The sequence below is a fragment of the Corvus hawaiiensis genome, chromosome 3, assembly GCF_020740725.1.
Source record: "Corvus hawaiiensis isolate bCorHaw1 chromosome 3, bCorHaw1.pri.cur, whole genome shotgun sequence".
NCBI lineage: Eukaryota > Metazoa > Chordata > Aves > Passeriformes > Corvidae > Corvus > Corvus hawaiiensis.
This window is the reverse complement of record NC_063215.1, coordinates 48,217,982-48,241,442: the sequence shown is the minus strand read 5'-3', so window position 1 is coordinate 48,241,442 and position 23,461 is coordinate 48,217,982. Positions and strand designations below refer to the sequence as shown.

The 23,461-nt window shown below is 40.5% G+C and overlaps 1 protein-coding gene and 1 long non-coding RNA gene across 2 annotated transcripts in view; one reads left to right on the top strand and one right to left on the bottom strand.

The window, feature by feature from the left end:
* The window catches only part of LOC125323382, a 58,753-nt gene extending 39,095 nt beyond the window's left edge, over positions 1–19,658 (bottom strand). The window contains exon 1 of the long non-coding RNA XR_007202509.1: positions 19,345–19,658. This is a non-coding gene — a long non-coding RNA (uncharacterized LOC125323382). The remainder of the gene's footprint in view (positions 1–19,344) is intronic.
* A 407-nt stretch (positions 19,659–20,065) lies between these two features.
* The window catches only part of REV3L (REV3 like, DNA directed polymerase zeta catalytic subunit), a 118,085-nt gene continuing 114,689 nt past the window's right edge, over positions 20,066–23,461 (top strand). Inside the window, exon 1 of the mRNA XM_048295958.1 lies at positions 20,066–20,287. Within this exon, the coding sequence (XP_048151915.1) occupies positions 20,149–20,287 (139 nt within the window). The 5' untranslated portion in view covers positions 20,066–20,148. The remainder of the gene's footprint in view (positions 20,288–23,461) is intronic.

The window sequence follows — 23,461 nt, the reverse complement described above, 5'->3', positions numbered from 1 at the left end:
TCCGTAACCATCATCGACAGAAACTGGAGGATTGAATTAAATGCTCTGTATCCATTTACAGAAGAGGGATCATCTTGATTTTTCCATCTCTCTTGTCACTGAAGTGATGGCCAAAAGTCATTAAAGGCATAAAACTTTTGTCAAGGATAGGGACTTCCGTGAGCTGATGGTTCCAGATACAGGTCCCAGTCTGAAGCAGAACTACCATATTTACCTTAGATGTACACTTCAAGAACCTTCAAGAATTCAGTGAGCGGGCAAAGATACTGAATATCGACTGCTGCAAGTTAACTTCTTTCAGCCTTTCAGGACTGGCCACTGCTCCAAAGCCAGAAGAGGGTTTAAAACATCATGTAGCAATTTCTGAAATGTACTCAAGATACTTCACGGGTCTAGGAGGAAAATCTCATTTTCTTTGCCAATTAGAATTGCCTGAATGAGATCTTCTTACGATTGTGCAAGAATGAGTGAAAAGCAGCACTTCCTATTCTTAACCACTATCCAGCATGCAGGCTAAGAGAGGGAATAACTTTAACTACAGATACCAAACTGTTCCTTTCTTTGGTGGGTCCAAATGCTGGAAGTCCATTAGTTCTACAGTTAATCTATTCAGGATATTTGGAAAGCAGGACTCTTTTGGCAAGTAGTTATTTAAAAGGTTAATTTTGCTGAGTCTTACTTGATTTTGCCAAGTAATCTACCAATTAGAAGGACTGACAGGAAAAAATAAAAGGAAACAGCTATCCCTGAAACAAGAAAATCACTGCCTTGTTGGCTTGTGCTTGAAGATGTCCATTCAGGGCAACTCTATTTTGAAAAGACACCTTCAACTGTTTTTGATTTCCTGTCTGTGTTTGGGAGTATCTACTGAAATCTTTTAAGCAGATATTCTGCAGACTAAGCACAACACAAAAAAAGATTTCATGCAAATATCATAATTTAATTTCTTCCTGGCACAGAGAGTAATGCCACATTCTCACACTATTGACATGAAGCCATATAAGATTGCTCACAATCATGATGACCTTTCTGATTCAGATATTTGTCCACTGGAAACTGGTTTAAGGGTCTGACTTAACTGTAAAGAGGCCATCCAAAAACTGTCAGATGACCGTAACTTTCTGTCATGACTTGTGTGGTGTCAAGACCTGACCTATATCCTGTAAGTTACCTATTTCCTACAATTAATTAATTTATACTATCATATAACAATAGCAACCACCTATTCTGCACTGAAATACTTACCTGCTTTCTAGTGTTTCAGTCTAGCAAGCACAATTTCCCCAAACTGACAGAATTTTTAGAGTGAAAAGAGAGGTGAGGGTTCTGTGTTTTGGGCAAGTCAAAGGGAAATTCACTGCCTGGTTCAAAAGCAAATATCCATGTGACCATGTGCAAACTGATGGGTTTCTGTAGCTCACTGTCTTCAACAAGAAGAATTTTTAAAAGGGGAAGGACACATTGATTTGTATATGTGAATTTTCAGCTAATCTTCCCACTTGACTTACAAGAAACTGATACATTTGGGGTTTGTTACTTTAATCCTCACTATTTGAAAGCATCCCTCTGAGGGTAAAAGAGACCCCCACAGCTGCATCCAAACTGTAATTGAACCAAAAGCCCTTTGGCCCATGAGCAAACATGGTATAATCCATAGCCGCTCCTCCCCAAGCCCTATCCACTCCAGATATATTATGGCACAAGGACCACAGCAGACTGCTCATGACCATTAGGATGCTCCTGTACTAACCCACCAAACTCACTCAGGTGCCCAGATGCCAACATACTCTAAGGAAAGGGCAATATGCCCATTTCTGAGGTCAGTCCTGTATCCTCGCAGTACAAAATCCAGTTAAGCATTATTTAGGAAAAGGTTTCAGGTCTGCTTTCATTGGAGCACAGATCTAGGTCTTAAGTGATTATGCAAATGCAGTAATTATGTAAATCTATAAGACTTACGACAATTGGAATTAAGACTGAGGATGTAATGTGGACCTTGCTATCTTGCATTTGGTGGGGGAATTTTTATTTTTCTGAATATTGTGATATATGAAAACCTTAATTCCAACACAAATCATTACTAAAAAATCAGGTTGATGGGCAGAATTAAAAAGGTTAAGCGTCGTTTGTTATTTACAGTTTTCAAAATCATATACAAATCCCTATGTTCTGAGTGCTAAACTCCTGTGACCTATACATATGTTGTTTGTTTTATTAGACTACATGTGAATGAAGAGAACAGCTGTGACCTTCCCTTGTACTTCAAAAGGACTCTGATAAAAAATAAACAAATCCTCTCTAAGAAAAAAATTCTTAATTTGGATTTATTCATTCTGCATGTGTAAGGACTTAAGAAATTATTCCATGTTTTTATTACATTCAGAATTAATAGTGAAGAGGCAGGCAAGGTAGAATCTCACACCTGTTCATATGTAGTTTTGGAGTTACCTGTTAACATTTCAGTTATAATGCTCTGTTCACCACCACTGTTTCCTAATCTAGAACCAGACTCAGTGTAAACTGATATGATGTTCATGTAAACCTCAGGGTGGGCTGAAACTGAGTTCAAGCAATGCCATTTCCTCTTTGTGCAACTTTCAGTTACCTAAAATACGTTATTAAAAGGCTTTCCCTCTTTCTATGTATAATTTAAACAATTCTTTGTTGTATTGGGTGTGACTTTTCAAGAGTAATCACTTAACTGATACTAGTATTTAACTACTTTTAATAAATTCACTAAAATTACTGTGTCTGCAGTTCAGGCTTATATTGCTTTTATTACACCAAATGATTTCTTTCAAATAGCTAACAGTACACAAAAACTAGGTGTGTGTAACCCATTGTTAAACTCATGCAAAACCTTATGTAGTCTTATAAAGATTTCATTTATGTCAAAAATGAGACAATCAGAGTAAGTTTTGAATGACTAAAATGCAATGATACACATATTTCACTGTAAAGCACTTACAGCAGTGATCACCCAATGTCCCTTCTCTATGCCTCCTGGACTGCACACACTCCTTTTTTTTCCCCCTAGAAAACATAGATCTTCAAATATAAGCACAAATAATGAGAATACAAAAACAAAACAAGGAAAAAGGCCTCTGAACTCAGCTGGAGAATGAGGCTGCTGCCTCCCCAGCTACAAGATGGTGTTGATCAGCTTGGCTTTCTGCAAGGCAGCTGCTCGCAGCTTCTGCTAAGCTGTGCACTCAGTATGGGGCGCGGAAGAGAGGAGATAGGGGTGCTGGGATAGGAGTCTGGAAACAGAGAATGTTGTAGTTCATGTTATGGTGTGGAGGGAACTGAATGAGGAAAATGCAGCCAAGCCATTGATTTGTGACTCACTGACACAGAGTATTTTATTTGTCTTGCTCTTGGCCTGTGCAAGTTTGATGACCTCTGTCCTTGGTCTTATTCCACTTACTCCCACTGCTATGTGAGCTTTTGCATGTGTCAAATGACCCAGATGTTTCTCCTCCACTCACTGTCTTCCAATTTGACTGAGCAACACCTGTGATTAACAGGCAAAAAATGCACAAACAGGGTGTATTTTCAGTAAAAATTCTGCAGCTAATTGAAAACTAAAAATTAATTAAAATATTTTTAAACATTTAGTTAGTAGATGAGTGATTTGGTGTCTTCTACTATTTAAAATTTTCATATGTAATCATATTTAGAATAATTGGAATTTTATGATGAATTACTAGAGTCTGTTACAGATTCTCTGCCTTTTAAGACTGAAGTAACAGAAAATTTGTTCATGCTTGCCATATTACTGCCTGGAGAGATGCAGGAACAGGCAAAGAAAGCAAGCAGAACATAGCTGTAGCTGGCTGTGTTCATTGAATCCAAATATTTAATAACCAAATGTTCCTAACAACAAATAAGAAATAGCAATCTATTCTGTATCAAAGGATATATTTGAACTCCCTGGGCAAGTTTGGCTTAAGCTTATGAGGTATGTGTTAGTGGGAAGTGAAAATACACAAATAAAAGATGAGTATGTTCTGAACTATTTTACCAACAAAGAGGGGAGGGGGCAGGAACGAACTATACAGTTCTGTACTTTGTTCTTGAAATAGGCAGAATAACTGCCCTCAAAGCACGCACTGTGAACTGCACAGACTGTGACAAGAGCCCAGGCCTGGCCAGATACCCAGATCAGCTCACTGTGCCCAGCTGGAGTCGCGTCATGGCAGCGGACACGTTAGCTTAAGGCACAAAGCAGTGATAAGAACGTATTTACCCAGCTGAGAGGAAAAGTGCAGTAAATCTCTCTCTGTGTCTTTTTCCACCACGTTCCTCAAACAGTTACATAAACCCAACCCACATTTCTCTCTTACTATGTCACAAATATAATCTTCTCTCTAATAAAATAATAATAGTAAGAGATCTACATTTGAAAAAACATGTTAAATAATTTGCAGGCATGATTAATAGTTCTGCTGACTGGTAAAAATCTGGTTAGAGCAGCTAGGGTATGATGGTTTTTTAGGGGCAGGATAAAGTTTATTTGATTCTCTGTAACTGAGTGTCCTCAGCTGAACCTACCAGCCCTTTGCTATGTGAGGATTATAACTCACGCTGCAGTTGGATCAGCCTCTGTTTCTATTTTTAGTGCAGATCTTGCTCCTTATTTAGTCCTGATTGCATAGCCAGAACTGCATTCTCAGCAGCTCAGTGAAAAGCTTGCCTGTTCCATTTTATAACCTTTCCAGACAAAAAGATGGGAAGCCTGTAGCTGTCCAAACAGTCCTATTTTAGGAGCTTGCAACACGATGCAGTCCAAAAACGCAAGGGCCACATGAATCCCTGCTGAAATACTATAGACTTTCCTGGAGTTTTACACAGCAAGAATTTGGCTGCTTCAAAGTTAACGAGGATATTTAAAAAAAACCCAAAAAACCAAAATATCCCAACAAACCCAAACAACCTCCCCAATTTCCAAAAACCCTTCTTCACCCTAAATATCTTAAAATACATTTCTTGAAACAGTAATATACATCTGGATCAAATTCTTCAGAAAACATTTTATCCTCCTTAGATGCATAGTTTATAAATCCAATTCAGGGAGGCAACTACTAGCCAAAAAAGAAATAAACAAGGAAAAATGGAAAATGTTGGTTTTAAAGAAACTCTTAGCAGGGACGACCACACAGAAGTAATTTTCTGCCACTCAATTAAAACCATAAGAATATTTTTGGTTTTGAACAAAGCTTTCCCACTACAGCAAGGAGTTTCTGCAATTATGTCAGCATCAGCTAAAATGCTTCATCTTCACTTCTAGGATTTGCTCCTGGAATATCCCCTCAGTCATATTCACTTAGTAAGCTATATTTCCACGTGTTGCACGTAAGTGCATAACTAAAACCCAAGATTAAGATGATCAAGACCACTGTGAGGCTACAAACACACAAAATGCAAAGAATCTACACAGAAAATACATGTAAAATACATTTTTATCTACATGTACTGAAATATAATGTCAATAATGGATCTTATTTTCATGTGTGAAGACATTGCATCTTACCATACACTGAAATTACACATAACTCCAAACAGGTCTCGTATTTCTAACCGAAGAAAGTCAAAGCCTTGCATGCACAAACCTCTTGAATGTAATCCTAAATCCTTGTTCTCCAAACCTGCCATAAATTGCTAAGGAATTGTTATGCTGGTCAGGCAGTGGTCACTGAATTCAGCCAGTTTTATTGTACATGTAAGGATATCCAGCACCCCTCCTGTAGTGGGGAGATTGATTGCAGACAGAAGTTTCCCTCAACTGCCCCTGTATTCAGGCTGTTGACTAGTCTTTTCATGGCACACTGAGAATACAAAGGCAGATTTAAAAGAAAATTAACTGGAGGAGTAAAGAACTAAAATCAGTGAAGAGAAGGAGGGACCAATATATTCTCATTGTAAATTTAATTACCTCTTAGTCAAACACTGGACACATTACAAAGCCAATACAAAACAGAAGGGCCATAAAAATTATGTATTAAGCAGGTCTGCATTTGCATATTCTGTGTTCCCCAAATATCCTACTGATTCTGTGAAAATGGAGAATATTCTAAACACATGAAGTCAAGTTCCATATCTTGATTTAAATGATAGGCATGGGATGGCACAAGAAGTAGTCAAGATCACTGTCTGGAAGGCAAGGGGCTAGAAATTGAAAGAACTGAAAATCATTAACTGGAAAGACCCAAGTACTTGAAAGCCTGTTCATTCTAGCAGCTGTCAGAAACATTGCACCCTTGTACCCTGAGTGGAGACTACTGAAATTTGGGTATTTGGGATATGGAGTGTCTTGGCTGAGCTTCTCAGAGTGACATAAGAAATTGAGACTCTAGCACATTTGGAAAAATATAATAAAAAATACTGGTACCAAGGCACCAATGTGCAAATCAGGGCAATGAAATTGTGACTTGTGTGCCTACAAATTAGGAACAAAAATTTAAGCATGACTATTCTGAGAGAAAGGTATTTAAGAACAGAGCTTTATTCTCAAAAAGCCACTCAGATTTTTTTCAAGATTACACTGAAAGAGGCTGAACTGCACACAAAATCCTTCAGAAAATGCCTAAAAACATAACACAGCCAGAGACTAAGAAAACTTCCTTTAAGCCCTTTTCAAGAAGGGGCTTTTGAACTGATGCATGACAGAGGAGCCCAAGAAGCTGATACTGAGTTGCAAGGGTCCAAGAGATAGTCCAAAGTCTGTAGACCTTTATACTCCAGGTAGGCGTGGAGAAGATTTTCACAGGGAGACCCTATATGGAATCATGACAAGATTTTCTCTAGCAAGCCTCTGGCATGGATTTTCTTATGAAACACCATAGCATAGTGCAAAAAGTATCAAATTACCACTATTCTGGACATATTTTTTAATAAAAAACGTGACTGCTGAATCCATTTGGAAGAAAACCTAAGTGTATATAGCTTTGTTTGTAATTCAATACTATAAAGAGTATCCTAACAAATTATGAGTATTTTGCAACTGATGTAATAACTATTTCTGTATTTTCAGTTGAGTGACCACTTCTGTGTTTTGAATTATGAAATCTGCATAACATTAAAATAAATTACTCAAGTGCCATTTTAAATCAAAATTAAGTAGGTCACTTTGAAGTCAGCTTTGATGGGCAGTTTTGTTGTTGGTTTTGGTTTTTCTTTTCAAATGAGAGCATGAGTCTGTTCCCTCAGCAGCACTTAATCACTGGTAACTTTCATGAAGAGCAAACAAAAGGCCTCTTCTATTTATCCATTATGTTCCTAAGAGGTGAGAACAGCTTGATGCAAATGAAAATCGTTAAAGCATTCTGCACTACCATTAACTGTCTGAATATGTGTATATGCAAATGCAGCACATTACCCAGTGAAACTGCAGCCTCATGACCTTTTGCATTGAAAATCTATGCCTTATGACTCTCTTAACAGCTGAAATGCTCCCTATGATGTGTCTTCCTGGAAGTGCTTGGTTTGGACAGGTACAGTAATGGAGTGCAAGCCATTTCACAGAAACATATTCAGTTTCAGCTACCCCTTCACCCTGTCTGGGCAAGGTGTAACATCAGAGATACCTGATTTGCAACAGTGCTACGGTAGGAATAATAAGCCAAAATGTTACTGCCCAGATCTGATCCTGTGTGCAATTACACACATAACTTCACTCAAATGAGTAGTTCCATTTAAGACACAATGAACATAAAATAATGCAAAACTGTAAGTGATTTGTAGGATTAGAGGCCTAATTAGATGTAAAACCTCCTGACCTAATTCTTCAGAACTTGGTCCTTTGTGTAGGCATTCATGCCCAACTTGAATGGTGTGCAGAACCCGGCTATTGCCCACCCAACGAGATGGGTGAATGTATAGAACTGAGAGAGTTTAGTCCTCCAACACCAGCACCTGGTGACAGTATTGCACCACAACTCCTGCCTTCTTAAAAGCTTGAACCAGAGACACATTTACGGTAGCCCAGACAACAGGTTACAGGACATTTATTGTTGTTCAGTCTGTCTCTCTCCTTGGCAAAATTTAGATCAGTCATCAGGCACAAATTTGCATCTGCTGCGTAAGCTTTTCTAGAACTAAGTAAGTCTTGGCAGTGGTTATCTCCCCCTCCTTTGGGACATACACCTTTGTTGCATACTTTTATGTAGCAGCAGAGTGGTTAGGATGGTGCATTATTCAACAGCAGCTGAAGAGGCAACAGCAGACTGGATTCTAGACTTTCCATTTGAAGGACACCAAGCCAACCTCTCCTGTCTCACAGTCCTGGCACACTCCGAGGAGAATGCTTCCATCAGCAGGTAGTTGCATGTAAAGCATCTCTTACCTCCAGTTTGGGAATTTGCCAATCATTGCTGATGACTGGAAGACTTGGAGGACAGAAAGAATAAGGAAGCTTCGATTTCCTAGGCCTTCTTATGCTTTTTTCATTGAACAATAATTAGATAGCTTACATACATAGTACTGAGTGCAGGGACAAAGGACCTTTAGGCAGGGGCCCTTATTACTCATTTATTTGGATGTTATGAAAAGTAATTAATGCATTTCAAGGCCAGGCTGGATGGGAGTTTGAGCAAGCTGGTCTAGTGCAAGGTGTCCCTGCCCTTGGCAGAGGGTTTGGAACTAGATGATCTTAGAGGTCCCTTCCAAGCCAAACCATTCTGTGGTTCTATTTGAAGCACATAGAAAAGAAATCAGTCAATGGAACGGAATAACCCTAAAGGTCTTGTTCTGAATTTGGCAAATTGGCACGTTTTAAAAACCTGATCTGAGACACTGCTGCTCTGCCTATACCATTTAGTAAAATGGTCCTAAGGAACAAACCTGAACACCAGGCTGCTCGTCACCTGGGCCAGCATGCCAGGGGGCAGTTTAGGACCATAAGAGCAAGAGCCATCCAAAGCAGCATTCCCACGCTGCTCAGGGATAGCACTGGAAGGCAGAGGAATGCAGTGGTCTCAGCAGTCCTTTTTCATTTCACAGTATAGTTGCAATATACGGTAAGGAACATTAAAAAGGAACCAAAGGAGGAAATTATGAATTCTACTCTAATGCTACAGTTCATACCAAATAATTTGGAATTTTTAAACCTTGGAAGTAGCAGTGTTATAATTTTATAAATGATTAAATTAAAATAAGCTTACAAAGTTTTTGGTTTCTTAGGAACATAGATATATATTATGCTAACAACAATACAGTATTTACTGAAAAGTTGTGCCCATAACATGCTCATTCAGCTCCTTTTCTGTCACAACATAAGAAATAAAGCATGTTACCAGTAATGCACTTTATCCCTTTGGCAACTACTGCTGTATTTTCTCTTTATCTGAGTGAAATTTACTCCTAAACAGAACTATTTAATTTTAAAAATATTATTACTTCCAAATTGTGATAAAAGATTAAAGCTACTCAGGATAAGCTTGAAAAGCATGGATGCTGTGGATTTCTTTTGTTTAAAAGAAGTAATTTCTGAAGTACTTAAAAAAAAAAAAAAAAAAAAGCAATCTGTGCCAGTAAGAAAAAGAGGAAATGAGGGAACTGACTAGTAACCTTGGCTGGAGCAAGAGAGGGGAAACTCAGATTACTGGTATTGAAAGTTTGATCACAAAAAACAGTGGCAGCTAAAACATGTATTTAAACTTGCTTTTTTTTTTCTCCAACCGCAACTAAGAAAAGGTGGAGATTTTTCATAAGAAATCCAATTTCCTCTTCAAACAAATAGATGTTAAAAAAACTTAAGCTTTTAAAAGCTTATTCATTACAGCACAAAAATATAGTCTGATTTTAATGTGTAGCTAAAGATTTACCCAGAATAGCCACCATAGCTGCTATCTTTAGACAATGATCAAGATTAAAAAAATCAGGGTATGGAGAAAAGGTATTGTTTAATGAAAGACATACCCATTTTTCTCAAGGCACAAGAGACCTAGGCACTGACAATTCTTATGTCAAATGCCTAGTCCTAATGCCTTATTTCAGAATGCTACAGCTTTGCAGACAAGCCCACAACTACACTTGATTTACTGACTGATTATCTTCTGTTTCCTTTTAAAGATAAAGAACGCATTTAAAGCTGAGTTTGAGAATGTGATCACTTCTTGGAAGGTTCTCTTCCCTCTCTGAACAATGTGACACTCTCTCAAAGTTATTTTTATGGCATAATAATTTCCTATTTCCCCCTGTGCATTAGTACTTTCACTCACCTTTTTTTTTTTTTCAAAGAAACACTGTCCTAATGCAAACACACCAGTTAATTATTAGAGATTAAAAATTAAATAGGTCAAAAGCCTTAGTCCTGTCGTCAGAAAAACAGGACAAAATACTGTCTCCACAAAATAGCTTAAAAAGTAGCACAGGGAAAGGAAGGTGGAGGTGCAGTGTCTGAAGAGGCTGGAAATAGTACTTAATACTTCACAGATTTTGGGGACAGCGTTGTTTCATCTTATTAGCCAAGTCATCAAGGTCCCGCTTTTGGACAAAAACAAGTGTCACTGATTTTCTAAGCAGAAGAGCTGCAAGATTACTCAAGACACAGCAGGAAACATGCACCATATCTTAACAGAATCCAGTCCCAGTCACTTAACTGCACAGCTTCCAGAGAGAACATAGCCAATTTCTGTATCGACTACGTGTTTATAAACAGCACACATGATTTTCCTCCCCAAAATCTGGGAACAGAATCACAGTGTCTTGCCTTTCAATCTGTCCTAACTTCAGTTAACATATAACATTAGATTAGCAGATCTACTCTATAAATTTGGTTTTTTCCCCAGTTAGCATCTCCAGTGGTACCTATCTCATGCTTTGAGATGTAAAAAGATGAGTATATATTGGTATGAAATTTAATTTTATTTGCAAGACTCAAATTGTTGAGGTAGATCTGTGTGCTGATGGGGTCTGCATTTCCAGGGTCATCCTTCAGCAGATACTACTAGAATTGGTAGACTGTAGTAATAATAATAATAATAATAATAATAATACCATCTCAATATTAAAATAACGTAATAATATCATCCCTTCAGTGCAAGTACTGAGAAAAAAAAGAACACTAGCAAAAAGTATTCAGTAAGTGAACACTTTTGAAACTAGGTTTCAGTAGCCACAAAATTAGTTTTTTAAACATCTAGATAAGAGCATTACCTCTGAAATTACGTTAATTTCAGACCAAGCAAGTCTGAAAATGTTAGCCTTAAAGGACAGCGAATACTAGGCAATACTTAGCTTACAATAAAACAAACACCACCACTTCCCTCAAAATCCAGAACAAAATACAGCGTCCAAAGGAGCCCTTTAGATATATATATAACTCAATAACTCAATTTTTGAAAAGCATATGGTACTCTAATGAAACCTCAAAAATCACTTAGGATGTGCTGGATAGATTACAGTGCAGAGCAGGAGGTCGAAAGACACAAGGACTGTGTAAAAATTCTGTAGCTTAAAGAAAACAGTGAATATTATAGGGCTCAAGATAAAACTGGAATAAAGGAAAAGCAGTAATTTATCTATACCTGTAGTGCCACAGGAACCATTGCGAGACCTTGTTTTATTTGACAGCTTCATTACTCCCCGAGAGGCTGCAATGTGGGCAACTTTGAGGACACTGAGATACTTCAACATAAATTAGTGAGGCTAAAATGCAGCCAGAAAACTGTAAAATCAAACTCAATACAAGAAAAAGCAAGCTACTGCTATGGAAAAGACTGAGAGAAATATTCTGGAACAGATTCTGGAATATATTCAGTGGGATGGAAATACCCCAAAGGCATCATATTTGTAAAGGATCTAAGAATAACAAGCAAGCAGAAACTATAAATAGATTTGTAAGAGTACCAACAAAAAGACTAATTTAGATTTGAGTTGCATACTTGGAAGCACTGTATCCTGGAGCAGGAAGGTAATGGTTTGTCTGTACACAGCTGTAGGCAGACTGTGCAACACTTCATTTGTGGACAGCCAACAGAGTCCTTGCAAGTGTCTTGGTGGACCAAACATCAATACTCCCAAGTAATTAGTTCTGCCCTACAAATGGAGGTCATATGGTTGCCTGGACATAAAACATAAATTCTCCATCCACACTCTTTACAACTCTGGAAATCACCAATGAGTTCTAGGCATATGACAAGAAAGATCTATGCAAATTGGATGGAATTCACGTAAAAATAACAGAAATTCTTTGGGAGCTAGAAAATCAAAAGGAAATGTTACAAGCCTAAACAAGTGTTGCTTTACTTAGCTTAAGCTAAGCAAGTAAAAAGTTCAAAATGCTTTTTTCTTAACATTCAGTTTGATCAGGAAAATCATTTCAAAGGAACAAATCCCAAGAAGGAAAAATAATTATTTTGAAGTGATAAAACATTCTATATACATACTTATTTAGGAACTTAGAGAAAGCCTATACTGAGTTCTAAACTAGAGGTAATTGTCCTAATAGAAAAAAATATAGCAGGCATCTGAAATAATATATATTGTAGAATGTATACATTCATATATGACAGGGACCAATACCAACAGAGATGGACAAAATATTTAATGGAGCTCTGTCATCTCTAAGCTAATTTTAAAACATTTTAAGTTTACTCTTATAGCAACACTCCTCTTTCCTTTCGGATAACAGATGGCTGTTTGTGATCTACATATTGCGCTGAAGCTTTTCACTTTGTCTGATGCATGAATGAGGAATGCCTCCCATAAGTCAGACTACATGGCAGAAAAAAACTTAGCATCTAAAATTAAATGGCTTTCACTCCTTACCATCCAGCCCCATTTCTGTGATTCATTCACAGAAACACATTTCCCATTTTAGAACAACAAAAAATTCAAATAATAATCACATACCCATGTGTATTTGGCTACACAAGTTATAGAAGAATGATAGGGCTTTTGGCAGTTACAGTACTTGAAAATTTTCCATTATGACATCTTTCTAATTACTTATTATTTGAACCATTTGGGCTAACTCTCTTCACACCAGACATATTTCTCAATGGAGACTTTCAACTGAATGCTTCAGCTATTCATCAGAACTAGAATATGAAAAATTATGTTTCACTTGCCTGTTTAAAAGCAGTTCTTACAATCATCTACCTGAGCTGCATTGTGTGGAATAGAAATTTCAGAGTATGGAGGGATTGGCAGCTCTCTTCTAAAACTAAACCTATTACTTTGATTTTTTTAAAAAAAAGCTATTCAAATGCTCAACCACTTTTCTTTGTATACTCCACTACTTGCCAATAACTCTGTTGAACATACCATTTCCCAAAATAGTATTAATGTTCAAATGTTATATATCATTAAACACTGTTTTCTCTTTTGAGTCCATTCCCAAATTTTAGTCATTTAGTACAAAGCAATAGACAGCAGGTTTTTAAATTACGCTGGTTCAGCAATGCCAACAACTCTAGCACCATTCCTCAATTATCTAAGACTTAATCAGTTCATTTTAATCAAATTTCATCTATGAAATTCTCACTGTCATACATACAGTCTCTAAATGTCACTTACTGCTATACTGTTAACTGCTCCCCAGCAATGTGTTTTTGTTACACTAAACTGAATTCCTTATGCAATCATATAATTATTTTACTCTTGACAATAGGTCACTTTCCAAGCATGGAAGGGAACCTCAATCACTTCTTGACATGTAGAATTCTGTCAGCAAAGAGCAGATCAGGAGTCTCATCTTTACAATTAAGTGTTTACTGGCCCTTTTCTTACATGATGCATGTGTTGCACTTTCTCAAATTTTTAAATTCTACAATGTAGTTCTACATTGTTACACATGTAATTCTTTATTAATTTTTACATTTCAATTTATATAATTTTCTTGAATACTTATGCTTTTTCCTGCAGGCACATTCAGTGGCAGGTTTTTTCTGATACAAGGCAACAGCAAGACCTGAAAATGTTGGAAAAAACCCCATTATATTCAAAAAAAACAACAACAAAGGGTAACTTCCAGTCAAAACTGTTAGAAACATAAGTTGCTAAATGCAAATACAACTCAGGAAACAAAAATGGTCAAAGGTAGTTTGCATTTTCGTATAAAGATTATGTATGTGAGTTTGTACACACAACTCATTTACAGAAAGGAACATATACATAATGCCATGATGCATGTTGTAAAAGGGTTGCCTTTTATACTACTAGTACACTACTGTCAAGATTTTCTGAAACAGAAAGATGTACCACCTCCATGGTATACAATGTATTTTGTACAATGATGATGCAAACTCATTTCTCCTAATGGCTAAATTGTTTGCATTGATTAGAGGAACCACTATTGAAATGTTCAGGGATCTGCATACAATCCTTCTAGAATTCTGATAATCAGGTGCAGTCATGTGCAATAACCAGCAAACATCATATAACCCTTTCCATAATCTCATTAATCTCTGTATTAAAATTTGTTAAAATGCTCTGCCCTGTTGCTTTCACTGAGAGAAGAAATCCATTCTTCCACTGGGTTGAAACCTTCTGTCATGGGAAGTTAATTTCCAGTTTATGTCTAATCATTCTACATTGACAGTGTTCTTTGGCTTAAATATTTTTTCTTCTTCCTTAACTCCAAAGTTATGGATCTTATTTGATATGCTGCTCTCCTTCAAACTTAAGGTTATTAGCAACTTTTATTTATATGCTAACTAGGACTGCACTAAAGACATTAAATGGGCAGACTCTACCGGGAGCCAACTTCCGGTTTTATAGTGCTTCTCTCAAAACAATCCATCAGAACTTCCCATCAGCAATTCTTTACATTATGCATCCTCCTTCATTTCTCATATGACACTATACTGAATCTTTATAGGAAGCACAGATTAAATCTGATTATGGTGGTGCTTGGATGACAGTTGGACTAGCTGATCTTGAAGGTCTCTTCCAGCCTTGATGATTTTGTGAAATTTACTTAATTTTGTCAAAAAAATTGTTTTTTTTAAAAAAATACAGTTACTCCAATAAAATCTAATGTTACTACACCAGAGATATATCTCTTTTTTTTTACTTCTACACCTTTGCATACCCTATGTTATAATTTGTCTCCTATGTCCCATACAATACCCATGGGCTCTCCTTCAAGCACACTTGCTACTTTCCAATCACATGGCACTGTTCTTGCCCTGATAGGTTTATTAAGAGCCTTTGCTAAAAGACTGCTTTGATACTTCTAATGTTTTCATAATTGAGACCTAGTTTAGTTTTCCCATCAGGTTTCTAGTGACAAGACACTGCTGGTGTAATGCCATTGACTAAATGTGTGACTGCACTACACTTCAGAGCCTACTGCCTAGCCTGTAGCTAGTAATTGAGAATTAAAACAAACAAACAAACAAACAAACAAATACACCTCATTAATTAGGATCTTAAGCATTATTTCCAAAACACTGTTACCCCTACAAATTAATTCAGCCGCCCAAGAGCCACTCTGAGGCAGTTTGGATGTTATCAGATAAAAATCTAAGGACAGCGTGTGAACAACAAGGAATTGAGCAACTCGTGGATACCAGAGAGTAATTGACTTTCAGCTGGTCTGATGGGCATGCATGTTATTGCTTCACATTCTGGCTTTAGTGGGCTTAACTTCCTGGAGTATAAGCAAGGCTTGTCAGAACTCTCATGTGGACTTCTTGCACTGGGTGTGTATGGAGCCTTACAGTCTAACACAGGACTATGGATTCTCATAAATGACAAAGCAAGTACAGGTTTGGCAGTCCAGAACTATACAGTACCAAGTACTTCAGTGTGAAGATTCAGACCTTCTTCATTTCACTTAGTCTGTGGGGCACACTGGGAAATAAATTTCCTGTGTAATGCAGACAGTCTGACTGTCTAGGTTGGGATACCAACTGGATGGACCACATATCACTCCTTGTCCATGTATCCAGGTTTTCTCCCTGCAGACACTGTGTTTGTGTCATCTGAAAAAACAGCACCTGAGAATATGTGAGCCACACTCAGCTGTCATTCTGAAATAATAGTTTGGATAAATCCACAGCATCCTCAGACTGAGGGAGCACTCCAAGATTTCAGATCATAGGCATCAGCAATACGGAACATCCTTGAAATCAATAGGAACTCAAACATGGACAACTAAGTGGGTTTTGAAGGTAAGATGTACTGCTGGAAATTTTACCTTTGTGTCATAGTCTAAACTTTCATCATCAAATTTTGTTGCACTCTGCTACTATAATTAGATATTTGAAAAATGTGGCTTTTCCCTTGGCCTCCATGATGTTCAGTCACTAGATGATTCTGTGTCTGCTTATATTTGCATTTATAGTTTTTTGTGAACTGCAGATATCATTTTGTGACCAGGATTTTTAAGTAGCTACATAGTAAGCATTAAAGAATAATAAAAACTGACATGCATTTTGTTTAAAAAAAAGGGCAAACCTTTATTGACTTTACTCTATGGAGTAATTCTAACTTAAAAGACAGTCATCAGTTATGCAGATAAGTAATACTATTAATACTCAAATTTTGATTGTACAGCTGTTTAGCTGTGCATGATTAGGACCAGTTATATATTCAAGAGTGATTATTTTCATGCAAATACTTGGCTGGCTAATGGGGAGAACAGCTGCTGCTTAGCAACTGGAAGAACAGAGAAAGGGGGTGACTTGCTTTATAACAGAAAACTGGATGAAACCTTATAGAGAGAGAACATAGAGTGTTTGGAGGTACCAGGGAAAATGGGCGGTAGTGCTCTCTAACCAGGAGGTTTCTTCTTACAATTACTGACACCCTAGGACAGCAGCATTTTCAGGTAGTAAAGTGTAAACTAGAAGAAAATGTATTTACCGTACATGCATCCACTCATGTGCATGAACAACAAATAGAACAAATGCTAAAGACAAACACTGACACACAAACTGAAATGTAGGAAATTCAGAAACACGCTTTGTGTCTGTCATCTACTGAAACGGTTAAACTGAATTTCAGGCTTCAGCAACTTAAACTACCACAAGCCAAGCTTTCTGGAAGAAGTACTCTTTTCCTGCTGCTCAATCTCAGCCCCTGCACTGCCTCCTCCGCTGTGCAAGCACAGGCTTTCACACCCTACATAATGAGGCAGATCACGGACCTGATCTAGGTTAAAACTAACCCATCTTTTTTAGTAGGATTGCTTTTACCTGGCTCCGTTTCTGAGTCAGGTTCCTTGTGCAGCTATTCAAATGCTTGCACTGACATGAGGAGGAGGGCAGGGGACCTCCTGTGACAGTGCTGACTCAAACCTTTACTGAAAATACAGTCTTACCTTGGTGCGACCCTGCAGACAAACCTACTGACTTGACTGCAAGACAAAACTGAAAGCAGAAGTGAGCTGTAGGAAATTACGGAAAACTGAAAAGGCACAGCTCAGAAAGCATGCAAGTTCCACAAAAGTGTCTGCGTGGCTTTAAGACCACCACTTGGATTAAGCTATTTACATCAAAAAGGAAAGTCACTTTAATTTTTTTTTCTGAGAGTAACATTCAACACTTTCAGAAATCAAATTAGCACCTCATATGAACAAGAAACTGGCTGTAGGTTAGGTATCAACTGTTCTTGGTTTTTTTGATTCAAAGTATGGGACTCCCTGATTTAATAAACAGCATAAAAAATTTGTCATTTTAAATAGAAGACTCTGAATTACATGCTTTAGCAAATCCTGCTTTATGCTTCTAAGAAGTTAGTTATTTCAGCTTTCTACACTATTCTACTGTGGGCAACTGCTTTCTCTTCAGCAGGACTCCCACATATGAACTTGTGCTACATCTCACACACCACACTCATTTAGGAGAAACCAGAATCCACCAGTGGCTCAAATGTCTTGGTTTATTCACCAACCTAGCTGATGTTCTCCTGCCTATGCAGATGACAACAGAATACAGCAGTGGACTGGTATCCCCTAGCACAGAATAGCACTGCTGACGTATCTTCAGCTCATGCAGGCAACAGACCACATCTGCCAGTGTTCAAAGACATTAAACTGTCAGTGAAATACACGGTGGGAAGACACAATGCTCAGCAAGTTAAGAAGATCATGTGAACAGAAAGAAAACAGAGCACGGAATAGAGTAACACAAGAACTGTTATTGTCCCTACCAAAGTTCTATGGAAAATTAAGGAAATGGATTAGTAAAGGAGCAGTACAAAATGTATTCAAATAACAATAGTTAAGAGATGCTGTTTGTTAATAAGCCCCACCAGTAAACTCCTAGTGATTTATTAGCCTTTGTGAAATCTAAGTATTCATGAGAGTATTTTTGCAGTTCCAAAGGTTTTCCAAATATTAGCTTTGCAAATGTAAACAACTGTCAAAAATTAAAGTTTTAGCTCAGTTATTCTTTAGATACAATGAAAATAAGTTTGGAATTCAAACCTATTTTGACCACTTTTGTGACGTAAGATTTCTTGATGACAAGGTAGTTGGATTTTTTTTTTCTGTTCTCATAAAAATGAGTTTAAGGAGGAAAACAGATGTGAGTTAGAGAAAATAAACAGCCTACAAAGAAAGAGTAGGAAACCAGTTACCCTTGAGTAGACAGGCAAGCTTCCTGTTCATTACAATGAAAAAATGAAGGGTAGCAACTGCCTGACCTGTCTTTTGTTCAAATCTAAACCCGAAACACATGTAACCAAAATGCGAAACATGTGTTCTACATATTGGACGTTTGTCAGGTTTTATGGATTCGTACATTTGTCTCGTATCATCCAGTCCTGCACGCACATGTATCAGCATCGCTCGCAGTGCGTGTGAGTATTTGGCCTTTTAACCGGCTCCTCTCCCACACTGCCAGCTCTTTGGATATTTGCTGTTTTGGGGTCTTTCCTCCCGAATCCGCAGCTCTCAGACAAAGAGACTGCAACACGAATCTTAAACCTAAACTCAAGGTTTTTTCAGCACCTCAACCTAAAGTCAAGCCTGTTTTACGGTTTTCAATAAAAGCCTGCATGAGAGCGCTGCAAACCGCAAACTAAGCTCTCCTAAAGGGCGGAAGAGGAGGCAGACAAGCAGGGGTAGCAGGGGGCCGCGGCCGCGGTGCCGAGCCGCCCGCAGGGGCGCTGGGACGCGACCCCGCCCCCGCCGCTCCGCCGCAGCGCGCGCGGCCCCGCCCCGCCCCGCCCCTCCCGCGCGCTCGGCCCCGCCGCCAATCCCCGCCGTCCCTCCGCAGCCCCGGCCCCGCCCCCCGGCCGCGCGCGCGGACCGTCACAGCCCGAGGGCGCGCGGGCGCTGGTGGGAACGCGGCCGATCCACCCTCTCCTCCGTGTCCCGTCTCCTTCCTCGCCCCCATCTTCTTAGGGTTTTTCTTTTTTGGCTGGCCCCTGCGGCGTGCGGAGACTCACCTCCCCGCCATCCAAAATGGCGGTCGACCCAGCTTAACCCCGTCGTGTCCCGGCAGCGCTGCTTCTCCCGCCTCATCCGCGGCTCGGGATTCCGCAGCCTCACCCTCAGCCCGCGCGGCCGATCGCCGAATCACCGAGGCCGTCCTTCTCTCCTTCCCTACCTCCTCCCTCGCCACCAGGGGAAGCGATAGAAAGATTTCCCCTCACCCTCCCACGCGGGCTCGCGCCCCGCCTGCCGAGCCCACCCGAAAGATTGGGTGGGGGGGAGCGCGTATGAGTGTCAGGGAGTGAGGGATACCTCCTCTGCGCATTGTGCCCCCTTCCCCCAACGCATGGCCCATCCACCCCCCCCCCCCCCCCGCCGTTCCCCCAATGGTTGCATCCGTGACGACATCATCATGGCAACAGCAGCTGCAGCCCGGGGCCGGGGTGCCCCCGTCGCCGCCGGGGCGTCCGCGGGGGACGAGCCCTCGCTGTCCCTCAGGGGCGCGCGGCCGCACCGGCTGTAGGAGCGCGCGCGGGGCGCGCCGCCGCGCACGCGCCCAGAGCGGCAGCATCAGGCGGCGGCGGCGGCGGCGGGGGGGGGGGAGCGGAGACACAGACAAGGCGCGTGCCGGGCTGTTCGCGCTCCTGCGGAGCGTGCGCGCGCTCCGGCGGGCGGGCGAGGAGCGGTAGGCGCTGGCAGTGTTGCGCGCGCGCGCGCTCGCTGCGGCGGCAGCGGCGGGCGGGGGGAGCCGTGCGGGCTCCGCGCTCGCTCCGCGCTCGCTCGGTGCTGTGCTGGTGCCTCGGCGGCGGCGAACAAACATGTTCTCAGTGCGGATCGTGACTGCCGACTACTACATGGGCAGCCCGCTGCCCGGCCTGGACCCCTGCCAGTCCCGCTTCCGAGAGGCCCCGGCCAAGCGGGTGCCCGTCGTGAGAGTCTTCGGCGCCACCCCTGCAGGTAAGGGATGACCCCCGCCGCCGCCACCGACGGACGGGTGGGGACGTCCCCTCGCTGCGACGCCGCGGGTCGTGCTGGCGCCAGCCCCGCCGTCGCCCACCCCGCGGCGGAGGCAGCGGCAGCTCCCGCTCTTTGTGGCTGGGTCGCGCCCCCCCCCTCCGCGCCCGGCGCCGCCGCTGCGGCGCGTCTCACCTGCCAGCGGCGGCCGCGGGGACGGCAGGGCAGCGGCGAGGAGCGGGGATCTGCCCCGGGTGTCGCGCCGCGCCCGCGCGGGGGCTGCGGGGCCGCCGGGGCTTTGTGCGGGGCTGCCCCGGGAGAGCGGCGCAGCTGTGCAAACACCGGGGCCGGCCCGTGCCACCCTCGCTCCCGGTGCCCACCGCCGCTCTCCTGCCCTTCCCGGGAGGTGTTGCTGCGGGAGGGCGAGCGGACAAGGGGGAAGCCGCTGAGCGCGGGCACAAGTGAGACTTGTGCGGCACTTCGGAAGTGGGGGCTCGTGTCGCGGTGCGGATCGCGCACGGCCGGAGGCACCGGTGCTGCACTGCAGAGAGGAGCGTCCTGAGCGCCGGCCACATGTTGCCCCCCGAGACTCCCGAATGTCACATGCTACTTCTACACTGCCTCTTCGCTGTGTGGCCTTGTGCTTACAGCCGTCCCACGTCTCAAATGTGTTTCTGACCAATACAAACAAATATACTCTCAGAACAAATTTCTAACAAATATAATATTTAAGAAAATTAATTTAATATGTATTGTAGTTTGCTCATATGTTAAATATTAAGTTGGAAGAAACCCCTGTTTTTTGAGATATTAGACGTACTAAGCATCATTGCTTGTGATTTCTTTACACTTATGCTGTGTAATGCTGACCTTGGGAATTAAGGTATTTCTGCATGTTTTATTGACTGGCATATTGAAAATTATATATTGATACATACATTAAATCTTAGGAAAGACAAAAAACACGTAATAAAAGAGCACAGCAGAGGTGTCTTTCCCTTCAACCAGTTATTATAGTAGAGCAGATATTTTTGCTGTATTTTTTGTTGGCTTGTTTTTTGTTTTTTTTTTAAATTCAGAATCAACTGTCTTCTCTGTTTAAGCACAGAGGAGCGTGACATATTAAAGCTGTTGTGCTCTGATGCAGCTACAGCTCCAAATTATTAAGTGAATGAGTGGGATTAATAGATACAATATTGAAATAGTGGGACCTATTTTAATGTAGCTCTAATTCTGCATACAAAGGAGATATTATGTAATAATATTTATGTAATGGCACGAGTAACTATTTCATTATTAAAAAATGTAGAGCCTGAGGTTGTTGGCAAGTAGCAGGATTTTTGTGCATATGTGTGGTTAACTCATTAAGGCTTATTTTCTTTTAAGAAAAATGTTTAGGCTATGCCATATCGTGAATGTGGCATCATAAAGTAAACAGTAAAGTAGTTTAGTTGTCCAGCTATTAGGAATACAGTAGGAAATCCCTGGCTTCCCCAACCATAAACTAATGTCAGTTTGCATAATAGAAGTGTTTCTAATTTGTATTCGTTAGAGAAGACAATTCACTAGAGTCTGCAAAGGCAGTGTGACTTGTCTATCCTATTTATTTCCTTTTTAAACTTTTAAATCTTTTTTAAACGTTCTGTACCTTTAGTAATGTTTGCTGATAAGCTTCATGAGCTTCTTACTGCATCTCTGCATTTTTTTTCTTTTAGAAAAGGCAGACAGATGTAATTCTCTCTCTTCAGAGGTGTTGGACCTAAGCAGTCATTGTTAGAAGTACTCTGACTGTGATTCTCAGGTTATTTCTTGAGAGCTGAAGTTTAAAATTAAGTATAATCACTTATATCTACACTGACATTTTCTTTGAGGAAAAAGGAATAGTAAAAACAACTTCTAGCATACTGTCTAAGACAATGGGATGTCCTTACTGTTTGGCTTACAGGCAGCGTGATGCTTATCTTCACTTGAGTTGGTCTGGGTGGGAATAACCCTTTCTTACTGGGTTTAATGTGTGTGCCTTGCCTCCAGGAAAGGTGCTCAGTTGCCTTGTTGCCTCCTTGGTAGCAACCCATTATGGCTGTATAGGCTGCTCCACCTCCGGCATGATTAACTTTGCAGAATCTTACTGTGTTTATAGCTGTGTGCCCAAGCTGTGCAGCTAATTGGGAGTCAGGTTCAGAACAGACTTCACATTTCACCTGCTGAGTGAAGGGAGTTTGATTGGTATGTGGTAGTGGCTTATGCAGATGTTCAGAAAGTCAAACGTCTGGCAGTGCTGTATCCTTGTGTCCACCAGCAGCTATGGACAGTGGTCCTGAAGGCACCCACCTGGTGCTTTCTGCCCCATCTTGTGGAGGTACTGCATTCAGTGAGGTGTGTGAATGACAGGGATTGCCAGTGTTCTTACCTTTGAAGGCTTTTATGTAATCCAGTACCCAGCAATTAATTTGTAAAGGTTTACTGCTACAATCTATAAAATGAAAGCAGCTTGTGGTTGGGGGAGATAAAACCCAGACCTTTAATTACAAGTAATGGAAGGATCATGTCCTAGAACGGACTGTGTTGGCAGTAACATTTGACAACTTCTTTATGTCTTTTGAGGAAGAAATCTTGTTGTATTTGGCAAGGCTATGCAAATTCTGTCTTGATGTCCTACATCTTTGCATAAGAGCTTGAAAGACAAGGAATCAAAATTCTGTTTAAGCCCAAAGACCTGCCTACTATATTCTGTTATTTTGTGAAATGAAGAGTAAAGTTCTGATTACAGTAGCAAAAGGTGAAGTGAGCTGGTTGAGCCATTTCATTCAATTTTAGCTGTTTGCTGCTTTAAGCAGACTGGCATGTCTGTTGACATAGTGATGTGGACAAAAGTATAATTTCAGAAATGCTGCAACATTGCCATGGTGGTAATAGAATGAAAGCAGTGTTGAATTAATGCTTTATTGTATAAGAGCATAGATACTATCTGATGCACCAGTATTTGTATTTGTAAGGGAGTCTCATAATATTGCTGCTTATGCTTAAGAACAATAGGTTTTAATTCATTAGGTAATGCTCAAGTATGAAACCAAGTCACATTCTATTCTTAGGCAGTATTGTCTGCTAACTACTACTTTTGTAAATGCTTTTTGTAAAAACAGAAAAAAACTTTGAAAAATTGAAAGGCCTGTTGTT